At 43.5% G+C, this 14,274-nt stretch overlaps 1 protein-coding gene across 6 annotated transcripts in view; it reads left to right on the plus strand.

Annotated features, from left to right (window-relative positions):
• The window catches only part of LOC133420026 (sodium/potassium/calcium exchanger 2-like), a 63,667-nt gene continuing 49,393 nt past the window's right edge, over positions 1-14,274 (plus strand). For 5 of the 6 annotated variants that reach the window (XM_061709572.1, XM_061709575.1, XM_061709576.1 and 2 more), the window contains exons 1-2: positions 1-203; positions 1,337-2,418. In XM_061709572.1, the coding sequence (XP_061565556.1) occupies positions 1,516-2,418 (903 nt within the window). In that variant the 5' untranslated portion in view covers positions 1-203; positions 1,337-1,515. Of the gene's footprint in view, positions 204-1,333; positions 2,419-14,274 lie in introns of all 6 variants that reach the window. The other variant, XM_061709573.1, reaches the window with a different exon arrangement.

Here is a 14,274-nt window from a genome sequence, read left to right on the forward strand (position 1 = left end):
TGATGCTGCTGCTGCTGCTGTGAGGGAGAGATGCTGAGCGCGTTTGGACGAGCAGCCTCACCTCCCCTCTCGCTCCACAGCTCCTCCTCTGTCGCCAGTCAGCGGTCACATTTCGCTCAATGAGAGCAAGAGGCCACCGGAGAGGATTTCCTGATCTCAACGTGCGGCTGAGCGCGGCTGTTTTCCCCTCTCCTCTGCCCAAGGTAAGGCACCGCCGGCACCGGCCCCGCCGGCAGCGGCTGGCCGCGGCGGGGGAGCCGCCGCCGGGCTCGGAGGAGCAGGATGCTCCGCTCCTACTCGGACGATGATACAGCTGAAAGGGCCAATGCATTATTGAAGGGCAGACAGGGGTTAAAAAAAAAAGAGTTGTCAGAGGAACCTGGCGTCTCATGCGAGCCGTTCTTCTTTAAAGACAGTATCAAGTCAAACAGGACAGGATGTGTGTTGATTCTTTATAAATCATTTAAAAGAAAATCTCTGGTTATTATGATGATTATTTTTTTACCTGAGCGGCGGCAGCATCATGCCGTTGAGCGGTTTTGCACCGACTGCACCCAGACGTTGCCCGTAAACCGCCTTCATATTTGGGGATGTATTTTGCAGGTATAACAAGCCCCAGCTCACATTTTTTGACAGCAAGTTTATGCAAATTGTGCCCTGGTAGGTTAAATCGCTCAGAATCATCATGAGTGCTGGACAAGTTTGGGCTGTCTAAGCCTTGTGGTTTCAATTGATTAACTTCTAAACGTGGATTGCTGTTAATTTGTATTTATACATAAAAAAATAAGGAAGGACAGGGTTGCTCAGGCCACAAAATGATCGCAGAGATCCATTACAATAGAATTAAATGTAAATCATTAAATGCTATATTATATATTATACTATATATTATATATTCCACCATTTACTTCCTCCATAACTAGTTTTAGTTCTGTTTCAGGTAAATGTGATAGAATATCAAATAAACAGTGGGGGGATTTTCAAAGATTACTCAATTTGTATGTACCTAATGTTGTTGCACAGGTTGTGAATAATCTACATGTTGTAACTCCTTCCTGTTTGGGGAGGGGGGGGATTGGTGCAAGGCTGAATCTTCCATGGCAACACTGATTTGCAGTTGTTTATAGAAAGGTCAAACTAATTGTATAGCTCCCAGTCTCCTTTTTACTGCCCAGCATCCCAGAACTCCCTGACCAAACTAAGCCACACCAAACCTTGTTGGAAACATGTGCAGATTACCCTTTCAGCTGTGTCTTTTTGTTATTTCTTGCAGATTTAGTTTTTTTCGTTGTTGCAGTTGTAAATTTGTCTTAATTTTGTCAACCTTGTCCAGCAGAGGCTAATATGAAGACATCATTTGGCCGACCCGATCCCGGAAAGCACCTGAAGTCTGCTAAACACATTTGAAACCGAGGAATCGCGCCATGCATCATCGCTGCTGGTAAAACCTGCTTCCCACTCTCCCCTCGTTTCTGAGTACCTGCTGAGAGTGAGGACACCAAGAGCTGCACAGACATGGGTTCAGATCAACCCTGGATGGACTCTCCAGAGCAAAGACCCGTTCTGGGTCCTGTCCGTAAGCCGCCGGGCCGGCGGTGTCTGCGGAAAAAGCTTAGGCCTGTGCGAGTCGTAGGGTTCGTCCTCAGTCTGGTGGCCTTAAGTGTCGTCTCCCTCAGTGCCTTGAACTGGAGCTCAGGTGTTCTCAGCGAGCCGGCGCTCCACCAGGAGATCCACCTTCAGTCGGCCCCTCACCGGACCCTACTTTTCACCCAAAACCAGAGGGACCCAAATATGTCAGATGACATGCCCATAGCCATGAAATCTACAGCAGATGGCAATAACAGTCAGGGGGATTACCCACCAGATATTTTCAGCCTCGACGAGAGGCGCCAAGGAGCAGTGATCCTACACATGTTCGGCATGATCTATATGTTCATCGCCTTAGCCATTGTGTGTGATGAGTTCTTTGTCCCGGCGCTGACTGTCATCACAGAGAAGCTCACCATCTCCGACGATGTTGCGGGGGCCACCTTCATGGCGGCAGGTGGCTCGGCCCCAGAGCTCTTCACTTCCATCATCGGCGTCTTCATCTCCCATAGCAACGTGGGCATCGGGACCATCGTGGGCTCCGCCGTCTTCAACATCCTCTTTGTCATCGGAATGTGCGCCATCTTCTCCAAGGAGATCCTCAACTTAACATGGTGGCCACTTTTCCGCGACGTGTCCTTCTATATCCTGGATCTCATCATGCTCATCATCTTCTTCCTGGATAACATCATCTCCATGTGGGAAAGTATCACGCTGCTCTCTGCCTATGCTGCCTATGTGATCTTCATGAAGTGTAACAGCACGATTGAGAGCTTCGTCAAAGATTGCGTGCACAAGAACCAAGTGGTGGAAGTGGAGGTGCAGCCCAAGGTGAGTTCAGTTTATCGTTTTAATTGAAAAGCTATCATAAATGAACAGGATTTTAGTATTTTGGGTTCTTTGATGTCTCTTGGTAATACACACACTCATCCCATTAAAACATTTCATGCCGCTAATGAAGTGAAATACTCAGCTGAACCGAAATCTAAACCAGTCTCTCAGTGGAGACGTGCATCTTCCTTTTTCTTTTCTTTTTTTTTCTCCATCAGTCTAACAACTGTTTAAAAATAAAACAAATATCTAAGATCTCCTGCACTCTTCCATCATTCAGTATTTAACATCAGCTGCCAAACATACGCAGCACTGGTTTGGCTCTTTACTTCTAAAAAAAAACAGAAACTCTGTGGGCGTCCAAGTACGGAGTGCTGTCAACAGCTCAACTGACCATTTTATATTGATATGATTCACTCTACGTCGCTGTTTGGAGCTGGCATACAGTATTCCACTGTGGGATTAATAAAACAGAGTCAAATGTGTAATTCTGGGTTAAGCTCTGCAAATTGTGTCCCGGTCTGACAAACAAATCCCCTGGAAAATCTCAGGAGGTACATGTATACATGTATATTTTTGTCCATGTTGAAGATTGTCCACACTTTGTTTCACTTGATGCGTCCAACCATCCTTGATCTTTTCTCCATGTTACCACGCGTCCGGTCCGGTGCAGCGTTGCATCCTTTCGCTCAACTACCGTACCAGAAAGTCCTCAGTGGGCAGAAATGGTAGGAGCCGTTGGGTTACTTCACCTGACACGGACCCACTCAATGACACCCGGGGGGCAAAAGACGCTGCGGTGTTTCCATACCAGCGTGGAGATTATTCGGACGGATTTAGTTTTTCTTTGTGACATGAGATGGAAATGAAATTTTTGGAAAGTTGTATTTTTAAAGCTGTCGTTCAATCTGGATTTATTTGAAGTACCTAAAGGATATTTAAACAGCAGGTTACACAATGTTTGGAGAACCTCTCAAACCCATCGCACCATATGCTGTATTCCACGTAGACTTGATTTGAGACACCAACGTAGCCCCTTTATAGTATTTATGTTATATTATTGAAGCAAGAGCATATTGCCCGAATCCTACTGGAGTCTGGTGACCTTCAAATGCAATGTATTCTGGGTATTTTGACCAAGAGAAGCAGTAAAAAAAAAACTCTAGTGGAGGGGGAAAAATACATAACAGTTTAGCTGATTAACCTCTGCCATTATGTCTCATCTCCAAGTTGTGTACAGCAGATTTAGCTTCTTCTCTCTGTTGCTTTGTGGATAACAAAAAGGCATCGCTAAACCTTTGAACATCCTCTACTTGGAAAATGTAAAATATCTGATTTTGAGATAAACAAAAGCTTAAAATGGTATTTCATTCATATAGGTTGTTGGCTAACCTCTATATTTTGTAGTCTGGTTCGCCAGGGTTAATAGAACCACTGAGATGCAAATATTCTTAGAATATAATCATCTAAACACCCACTTTAATCAAGCGTTGACACTTTGGGGACATATATTTTAAGACACAAGACTTATTTTGAGAATCAACTGATTATACAAGGCTCACGTGTAGTTGTGTGTGTGCGTGTGTGTGTGTCTATGCCGTAGCAAGGACAAAGATGACTGAGATCACTTACAAATGTGTCAAACAAAAATACGATGGAAGTCTCCAGTTCACATTTTTCTTGTCTTCTGTATCATGTGGACATTTATGGGCGTATTTTGAGCTGGAAGAAGCTTTGCTGAAAGCTAATCATGTCATTGCCGTGAATTAAGGTGTCCTTAGTCTGCACAGTGGAGCTCAGAAATGAAGTCATGCATCGTGAGGATCACAGGGAGTCATTTTACACGATGCCCTTGATGGAAACACTTGATTTAAGTGTGCTTTACCTGCGATTCTGAGAGGAATATTGGGGTGTCCCCACTCGACTCTTAATTTCTGCCACGTAAGCGTGAAAAAAGGGCAGTGAGCAGCAGGAGAGAAAGGCTGTTATGCTGTCTGGAGTCTGCTTAGCAGGTCGTTTCTTATTTAGTACATAGCAAAAACATAGCAGATTCAGAGGACGGGTGCTGTGATGTGTCAGTTTGGTACTGCTGCCTTTAATCTCCTTACATAACTGCTGTGCTTTCTCTTTTATTTCAAACACGTGGTTTTGTGGTTTCTTATGTGTAACTTGTTTTCTCCTCTTAACGTGTAAAAAGAGATGGCTCTGCCGCTCTTATTTTCATGAAAATAATATCCAGGCTTCCAGGCAGAAAGTTCAATTACTGAGAGCAGGGCTTGCTGTTCGATCACTGGACACATCAGAGGTGTCACAATTTTCTTTTCTTTTTTTAAAATCTTCTTTCTTTTTTTTTCTAGCCTCAGGGCTGATGTGTAACATTATCAATAGAACAATAACAGAACTGTCAGATCAGAGTTCCCCGCAGCAGATCTGTTCAGGACGTTGTTTTATTAGCGGCTCTGCAGCCGCATCAAGAGTCATCTGCAGCACTTGCCCCATTTGAGTCAGCACAGCTACACACTCTGCAACAGTACGCACTAACGTCAACAGAAATTATACTTTAGCACGTATAAGTCTTCACATTGTTCCAGGAGTGAAAGTATGTTTATTATTGCACGATATCTCCAGCAGGCTAATCGTGCATTTATAGCTTTAGTGGAGTTTATAGCTAATAGTTGATGATTGAATCAACTGGTAAATGAAGTCTGCTTGCTCTGCTAAAATGAAATGAAATGAAATGAAAGGAAATGAAATACAAACATCCTACTGAGTTAGATGACGTGTAATGTTTTCCGGTGGATGTGATGGTCCATTAACGACCATCTGACATTCTTTAACTTCATGTCGCTCACTTCTTTAGTTGTTTTTCCTCTGGTTTCCTCGCAGCTAAATGCACCAAAGCTAAATTTGTTGGGGAAAGGTAATCCAGTGTGTCTGACATTTGTTGCTGCGGGTGGCAAGGAGAAATAATCAAAACAGTGAGCTAAAAGACTTTTAAATGCCACGTAGAAGAAAGCGTTGCAATAATGTGTGAATGTAAAAATACTGATAAAGGGAGCGCACCTAAATCGTTTAAAGACATTATTTATTACAGAGACAATAATGTTACCTCAAATTGAATTGGTTCTCTCTGATATGAGAACATCTGTCTCCAAAATTTCAGTAAATCTCCGTATATCAATTTTTTCAGTCTTGTTTACATTTGACAAAAGCAGATGTTTCAAGTAAGCCTTCGCTTTTTCACTCTGGCCTGATTGATACCCGGCGCCTCTGATTACCAGATGAGTTCTTAACGGCTGATTAATCTCTCAAACAGCTTTGGGCCCGCGGGTTCAGCCGTCACGTCTGCCACGCTGACTTCTGACACATGACCCCCACGCGCTGTCCGTCCAGAACGTGCCTCTGGAGAGCGGCAAACCGCAGCTCCCTTCATTATTTCAAATCAGATTAGAGAGCAGGGTGGACTGTAAATACAAGTCCGGATGAGTCATCATTCTGAGGTAATGATATCACGATGACCTCAGAGGACAAGACTTCACGAGTCCAACACGCCGTCTGTGGAGACATTGCAGCGTGGCGTTATCTGATGAAGCATCGCAGCAAGATTTGCTGCTTTTCTGACACTGTAACTGCAGTTTTTCTCAAGTTATTTGCTCATTCTAACACAATAAGTGTCTCGGCAGAATGAATTCATCTCCATGGACAGAGGGCTCATTAAAGAATACTTTGTCACTTATTATGTATGATGCATGTCAAAGGAGGTCACATTCACATCATGCATGATGCTGTTTGAATGCAGGCCGCTCTCACACACTCAGTAAATCCTCAATGTGCAGACTCAAGAGACAGCTCGAGGTCGAAAAAAGATGTGAAAGCTCCTCCTGCAGCCCCACTCTGGGTGATCTTGTCGATGCAAGATTGATGAGTGCTTCTATGTGCTTAAACAATTTTCGCCCGAAAAAGAAATGTGTGTGTGTGTGTACGGGAGTTGATTTTGTACTCTGATGGCAGCTCACATTTTTTTTTGTGAGTTTTCTGTGAGCAAAAACCACCCAGTAAGTCAGTATGGAACACCTTTTCATCTTCAGCAGCTATCATTAAAAGTGTCTTTTGGAGAGGTCAGTTTAGGACTGGATTGGAGTCAGTTCTGTCAGCGGCACGAGTGTCTGGTCGCTCTTCCTGTGCATGACATCAGAAAGGCCTTTCATCGACTGGCGATTCGAAACATCCTCATCTGAATTCCTCAGTTCGACCTCACCAGGCAAGCTCATGCTTATCTGGCTGCCTTGTGTGGTTGGATGCTTATGAAAGTGACAGTTCAGATTAAACATAAACTAGAATTTTGTGCTTTTTGGTTTTGTAAAGGGAGATGAGGGTGATAAGTTGTGTTTTCAATAAGGTGGTCCATGAAAGCAACAGACAATACATCAAAAATATAGTTGTATGATTAATAGTTCGTTTTTATCATGTTGGGGTGTGAAAATCACATGAAAACATAGTAAAAGTTAAAAAAGTTGAATCAAACCCTGTAAAAATGAACCGGACCTACAGCATACAGTCAAGATTCTGCACCCAACCGTAATTAGATGCCTGTTATCGCCAGTGTTGGATAAGCCAGTGTGAACGGAGGCAGATGTTGCTTCTGCCGAGATGGAAGGTGTGACCTCTGATGCATTACCAAGCTATAAATAGCATCACGGAGGCGAGATCTTCCATCAGGATGTGCTTCAAAGATCGGTTACAAAGCAGGTTCTGTGCAGGGAGCAGGCTGTTTGTGTCCCCCCGGGTGGATTTGGTCATTCAGAGACGAGCGCTGTACATATCGATGATGCCTTACACCAGCTGAAAACCCAGTTATCACATGCTTCTCATTGTGCTATTTTTATACCAATTTATTTTTACTTTTGCTCCAGTCCGTGTAAATAAATATCCAACCCCCACGCTCTGTAATTCAACACAGCACCGCATAAGCTCCGTCTTCAGCTTTTTATCTTGGTCATGTGTGACGTGTTTGGGGGATTATCTTCCATTATGGTGGATGAAGGGCTAATTTTTGTCTGAGTCCAGATGGGTTCCATCAACCTTATACCGAAATATAAACTGCATCTGTTTCATATAGCCTTTTTGGGCTTAAATGAATAATACAAGCTGTTGTCTGAGCAATTTCTTGTAAATCCTGCTAAAAATACCCATTTTAATTACATTAAGAGCATTTATTTCTGTAAAACCAGGAAAGATTATTATAAACTTGTACTGTTATGGAAGTTACTTTTGTAGATGGAATTTCTTTTTCTTTTTGTACCATTTCTGTGGTACATGCTGTTATCCTTGAATTGCAAAGTGGATTTCTATCAAAAGCAGTGAGTATTAATATCTTCTGAAAAGAAAGTTGTGGAAGTGACCTGGGTTTAAATGGAATAAAAAAAACATGTACTTCAGAAGTCAATGCCTGTTTTGTGGAGGCTGAAGGCAGAAGCAGAAGCAACAAAAAAAACATTTTAGTATTCATATAATGGTTTCATTCTTAATTGAATATTCCATCTAAAGAAGATGTGTCGAATAATGGTGCGCACACCTACACGTTACAATTTTCATAATGCATTCAGTCCCTTTCTCACTAATGTGCATACAGGTCTCCTCAGCGACAAGGCTTGCTTGTTATGCTTTTGCGGTTTTGTTAATCAATTAAAATAAGAACACAGACATAGATATTTTGTTGTGCAGCTCAGTCAGTAGGAAAAAGGCCACATTTCAAATCTTTGCAAACCATCATTACATACGATGTCTTCACAGTTCACAAACCTATTTTAAGTTGGGTTTTTTATTACCGTACAAACCATATGTCCACAGTAGGATCTGGTGATCATTTGACATAAAATCTGTTGGTTTGTTGTTGTTTTTCCAGCTTCACTGGGTGTTTCTTTTTCTCTACTCAACCTATAGCTTTGATGCGTATATGCAGCAGGACTTGGCATGGAGTGAAGCACTTCTATTCAAGGTTAAACAGGGGGAGAGGAATAGCTTCTTGCAGGGCTCAAAGTCACGGCTGACAGCCGATAGTGTCAGAGCTATTCGTCACAATAAAAGAGAAGATAAATCCTGTGAAATATAGAACAATCTTGAGTGAAAACCTTTTTCCAGAGTGTTTAGAATCTCAGGCCGGGGCTGAAGATCTGCATTAACGCAAGAACCTGAGGCCTGGTGCCCATACAAGTGAGGTGGTTTACATTGATTACATAACTGCCTGCATGCTATTATTTGGGCTGGACATGATTATTATGCCTGATTATTAGAATCAGTTTTATTCATCCATGAGAACTCAGAGAGTTCCATCAAATTTCTAAGCATCATTTGTTTTTGTTGTTGTGGTTGTGGTTGTAATTGTTTTTTTTTTTTTGCTCTTGGGAACACATCAGAACTGCAGGGGGCTCTCAACCCCCTGCAGTTCCTCTGTGGCCCTGCAATGCTGCAAAGTCATGAATCGAGCCCACAAATAGTGATACATGGGGATCATTTTACCAGCTGAAGCCAAGAATAAACAACAAAGAAAGTGAAGCCTACAGAACTGACAAAGACTAACTAATAAAAAAGGTTCACATTACAGCAGCAGAGGGTGATGAATCCAGCAGTCTGTGCACAGTATCCCATGCCTCTTCTGATGCTACAGTCACAGCACTGCGCAGATCTCATAATAGCCTCCCAAAACATGGAAAACTGGCCAAGAAATAATCTGGCTAACAGGTTTGAGGTTACACATCCTTATACAGAGCAGTCAAGTAAATTTACTTACAAAACAGAATAGGGCAGAAACCTTTATTGTCTTTGCACATTAGGTATGCAGTGAAATTGCATTCTGCACGCCGGACCTCCCGGCACAGAGTTGAACTTTATTGGCGTGCTGTGTAACCTACACTGCTCGAAGGGAACTCACACAGCTCTTATTGTAGCTCATAACCAATGAGTACAAGCCAGTTTAACATTTTCCCTCATCTCAGACACCCTGCATGTTGTTTGTTTTTGTTGTTCCAGTCAGAGAGTAAAAACTAGTCCAAGACTTTCACATCCCTCTTCCTCCAACCATCGTTAGAACCTCTGCGATGATCAATGCAGACTAACATATAGTTAACATATAGGTTAACGTAGCAGAGGTGTTGATCCTGGTGTGTTACGTATTGCCACAGCAAGATGTGTGTTTACACAAGAGTAATCTGGACTGGACCATCAAGTTACATATGCAAAGTTGCTTCAACATTGCAATCCACAATCCACGCCGACATTTGATTACTTCTTCATTTGTACTTGCTCCATCACTGCAACAAGTTTCCTGAGATTTGGCTTGGTAGTGCACATATTTTTGCATTAGTTTGGCTGATGAAAAACAACTCAGAAATGTCTTGTTTGCATCACCATTTCTACATTGTTCTCTCTTGAGTCTCATTCATCTGTTATGGATTAATGGCAGCAACTGTTTCTCTTGAGGCGATCTTCCTCGGATATTTAACTGATTGCATTTTTATGAGCATCTACTGACATCAGCGTCACGGATTTAGCTGCAAAAGCCAAATGTCGACATTTAACCTCCGGGAAGATTTTAGTTTTAAGCCAAATCAAATAGGAGGACTGTAAAAAAAAGGGGACGTTTTGCCACAAAAGGAAGTCGTGAACAGTAGAATAGTGTTAATTGTAAACGATGTGTGGGGCCGGGTTAAACTGTGAAACTTCTGGGGTGACTCACGCAGAGTCTGGAGCCGGACCAAGTAGAGGAGCTTTGGAGAGGAAACGAAAATGGCTGTGACCGACGTTTAACCTGGTTGGGCTTAAATGTTTCTGCTTAAAGGAACGAAAGAAACTTCAGAGAGGAACGTGAACCAAGTCGACCAAATCTTTAGGCTGCTGAATGTGCCTTAATCAAGTTTGAAGGATGGATACTTGGGTAAATGAGAGATGTCGGTTGTTATTCCTATCAATGTCAAAAAGAAAATGAATACAATCTATATTGACACAAGTCTGAAAGCATAGCAATGTGGAAAACATGAAAGGCTCTGAAAACTGTGCCGTTAAAGAAAAACAGAATTGTTTTCGCACTTGTGCTTTGCTAGTGACAACACAGCCAGGCCAGTCATTTAAAAATAGAAAGCCTGCGACTTTGATCTCACCATGACAATGAGGAATCCAAGTTTTATCATCCGTTCCAGCTGCGGCACCTTGTCTAAGGAAGGAGAGAGGAAGAGGGAGAGGGGCGAGAGCTACCGTCGGCCCAGTAATTAGTTTTGCTCTGTTTTTGAGCTTTTTGCCTTGTTGTTGGACTGGACAAGTCAATGGAAGTGCAGACTAGAGATGATGAAAAACATCGAGTTGAGTTGTAGGAAAAAAATAAAGGGTATTTAGAGTCTATTTTGGTCACGACTTTGCTTCTATTGGCTGGATTCATCTCTGGGTAGTGTTGTTCTTCCTTTTACTCTAATTGTATTCAGTGATAGTCACGTTCAAGTTCTCATTAGCAGCACAAGTGCTGATGGGTGCTTTTTATGTTTGCCCCTCAACTTACAATCCTCTGGTTTGAGGGTCAACCTGTCACTTATCCCTGACTGTGCAAGTCATACATTCATTTAGTGGAAAAGAAAAAGAAGTCAACAGATTATTAAATAGCAACGGACTGGCTTGAGATCTACTTCAAGGATGCATTGAAAATAAATGTTTGCATGCCTCCTGACTTGTGACCACATTCACCGAATATTCCTTCTGATATTTATGCCTAATATCACAGTGAAGAGAAAATGATGTTGTAATATTATATGACTCTGTAACATTGACAGTTCCCACAAATAGACTGCCTGTAGTAACCCCCCTGTCCAGTGGGGGTGGGGAAGGGTGTCGTTGCAGCCGAGTGTCTGCTGGAGTTCGGTCTTCCCGGTAATTTAGGTGGCATTAATGGGAAGTGGCAAAAGGAGGATAGAAAATGAGAAGCTGATGTCACGTATCCGCTGCTGCTATCTTGAGAGGATTCAGTTGGTTGAGGCAGAGACGTTCAATAAACGAGACAGCCCACTACGGTTCGGTTTCCTGTATCTTTGTCACGTGACTGCCACGCCCCTTTAGGAGACAGGAAGTAGGTCCTGAGTCTATTGAGTCCTATGGGAAAAGTGAACGTGAGCACAGATTATTACCAATTGGCTCTCATCGTTTTCCCATCGGATAAAATGAAGTTTAAAACTAAAATAAAACTTGCTTCTTTGCTTAATAATACTGTTATTTTTTATTATTTAAGTCTTTTTGGAAGAAAGTTGTACTGTATCTAGTGTTGTATGTTCCAAAACGATGTGGGGAGAGGGGCGACCACGCCCACTTAGGAGACCGGAAGTGAGGTCAGAGGGGCGACCACGCCCACTTAGGAGACCGGAAGTGTGGTCAGAGGGGCGACCACGCCCACTTAGGAGACCGGAAGTGAGGTCAGAGGGGCGACCACGCCCACTTAGGAGACCGGAAGTGAGGTCAGAGGGGCGACCACGCCCACTTAGGAGAACGGAAGTGTATACCATTTCATACCATTGGCAGTGACGGCAATGCGCTATCTTCTGTATAAAGTATCTTTGGTTGAGGCGTTGCTGTCGAGTTCAGTTTTGCTTCACGACTTTTCCGCAGTATAGAGAAAGGGGAGGTCCACTCTAGACCAGGAAGACATGATGTTCACTTCATGATGAACAAGTACACTTTGTCAGAGCTCCCTGCCCTTATACGTTACCGCAGCCTTGAGCTGTTTCCTGTGAAGAGCAGCGCTGACTTTCTCCTTACTCTCCATACTCCAAGTGCACTGTAGAAACCAAAGAAAATAATCCTCATAATGCTTTCTGCCTTGTTCAGATGAGAGTTGAAGTAGGGATATGTTGGTATCCTTCACTCCAACCTCATGATGATAGACCAACGAGCACAAGTGCTTTCTTCTTTGGTGTGCCAATAACAATCACCGCTGGCGCGTTCTGGACCTGCAGTCTTGTTCCAGCTTAATCGCCCGACTGCTGGAGACAGATACAGCTTTCAGACACAAAATCTGTTTATTGAACCCGCTAGCAGTGTAGCAGGAGAGAACTTGTGACCATTCAGATAAATGAGAACTTAACATTTCACTTTTCCCACCTGGTGAAAAGTGAAAGAGAATAAGAAGAAGTTGGACCTCCCAGGTGGGATCTTAAATATTGTTCATCAGCTGACCAGGATCCTCCATCACTCTCTTCTTTTTTCCCTCCATTATTACTTTCTTAAGCTTCTTCATAGCCTCATGATGTTGTAGAAAGTCCTGGTAGAACAATTTTAATTAAGTTCTTTCTTAAGGGGTTCGTGTAATGAAAAACAAACCTGCGCATGAGTGCATCTGATGGATTTTTTAATGTAAATTTTTTGTCTTTTTGACTCAATCATGTCATGATATCTCATATCTCAAGACAGATCATAATATGTTTCCCTTAAAGGGGACCTATTATGAAAAACACGTTTTTTCTTGTTTTAACATATATAAAGTGGTCTCCCCTCACCCTGCCAGCACAGGGGAGATAAAATACCATGAATTTCTGCAGGGTCTCTGACCCCCGCCGGACAGAGTCCCCCAGTGTCACGTGATTTTTTTTGAGCCGATTAGAATCTGCTCCCGTCGTGACGTCACGACGGGAGCAGATTTCCAAAGGTTCAGCCTCCGCTGCTGAAACCACGCCCACAACCAGCTCTCTCCGCTGCTGGAGCGGGGCTTCCTTCAGCCAGTCGGACGTGGCGCCGCGGCGGAGCAGATCCGGGTTAAATCATCCAGGTTCCCGAGTGGTTTGGGAGCTGGGTCCTCGGGGGTCTGTCCCAGGCTGGACCAGCTTCACCCTCCGAGATTTTCAGGCTAATCTGTCGGTTTGATCCTCGGTAACGGGCGATGCGCCGCGGATGCGCCCCGGAGCCGATCTGTGCGCCCGCCGTGGAGTTGCGGCGCCCACCGCACAGCATCGGCCGGGCAGATCCGGCTGAAATTCCGCTGGTCGGTCCCCGGGAGTCCCTGCTACCAGTCCAGGCCGGTTCCTGCGGTCCCGGCCGGTCGGAACCGGTCAGATTCCCCCGTTAAAGCCGCGGTGATGCGCGCTGCTCCAGCAGCGCTGCTCCCGGGCGCCCCGGCGTGGCTCCGGGGCCAGCGTTCAGCATCCGCCGGGTAGATCCGGCTTAAATAGTGCATAAATGTTATTTATATACAACTCATATTTTATTTTTTTAACAATAAAGTTTCCATTTGTGAAAATTCAGTGTTGTGATAATTTACAGGCTTGGGCTGCTCTGGCGGAGCGAGGTTTATGCTCCTCCCCTGCTACACGTCATTCAGGGAGCCAATCAGCACAGAGCCTCATTATCATACCCCCCCCTTCCCTAAAAATGAGGCGCAGAAAAAGAGGTTAGAAGCGGTAAAACTAGTGACAGGGCCCACAGGCTGGATTTATGATTTATGTAGAAAAAACAAGCTTTAGATTGTTTTTAAGACATTCAAGGCCTGTTTAAAATATACATTAAATGCCATAATAGGTCACCTTTAAGGGAACGTTATATCTACTGATATAAAGACTAAAACACGTGTCAAGTTCCCATTTTTCATAATACAATATGATTTAAAGCTGATGTTAGTTGAAAAAGGTTGTATAATTCCTCTTTGTGCTGGGCTGTGACTTCCTGCAATAGTACCCTAAAATCGTGGCGTGTGCTCTGAATTATACATCTTACAACCTCGCCTGCCCCAAATAAAGCGACAGAGTTGGGGATTTTCAGTTAATTATCACTTCAGACACGCGAGAGAAATCCTCCCAAGACCAGTAAAAGTGATCGTTTTCATCATTTTTC

This window comes from Cololabis saira, chromosome 20 (assembly GCF_033807715.1).
Source record: "Cololabis saira isolate AMF1-May2022 chromosome 20, fColSai1.1, whole genome shotgun sequence".
Classification (NCBI taxonomy): domain Eukaryota; kingdom Metazoa; phylum Chordata; class Actinopteri; order Beloniformes; family Belonidae; genus Cololabis; species Cololabis saira.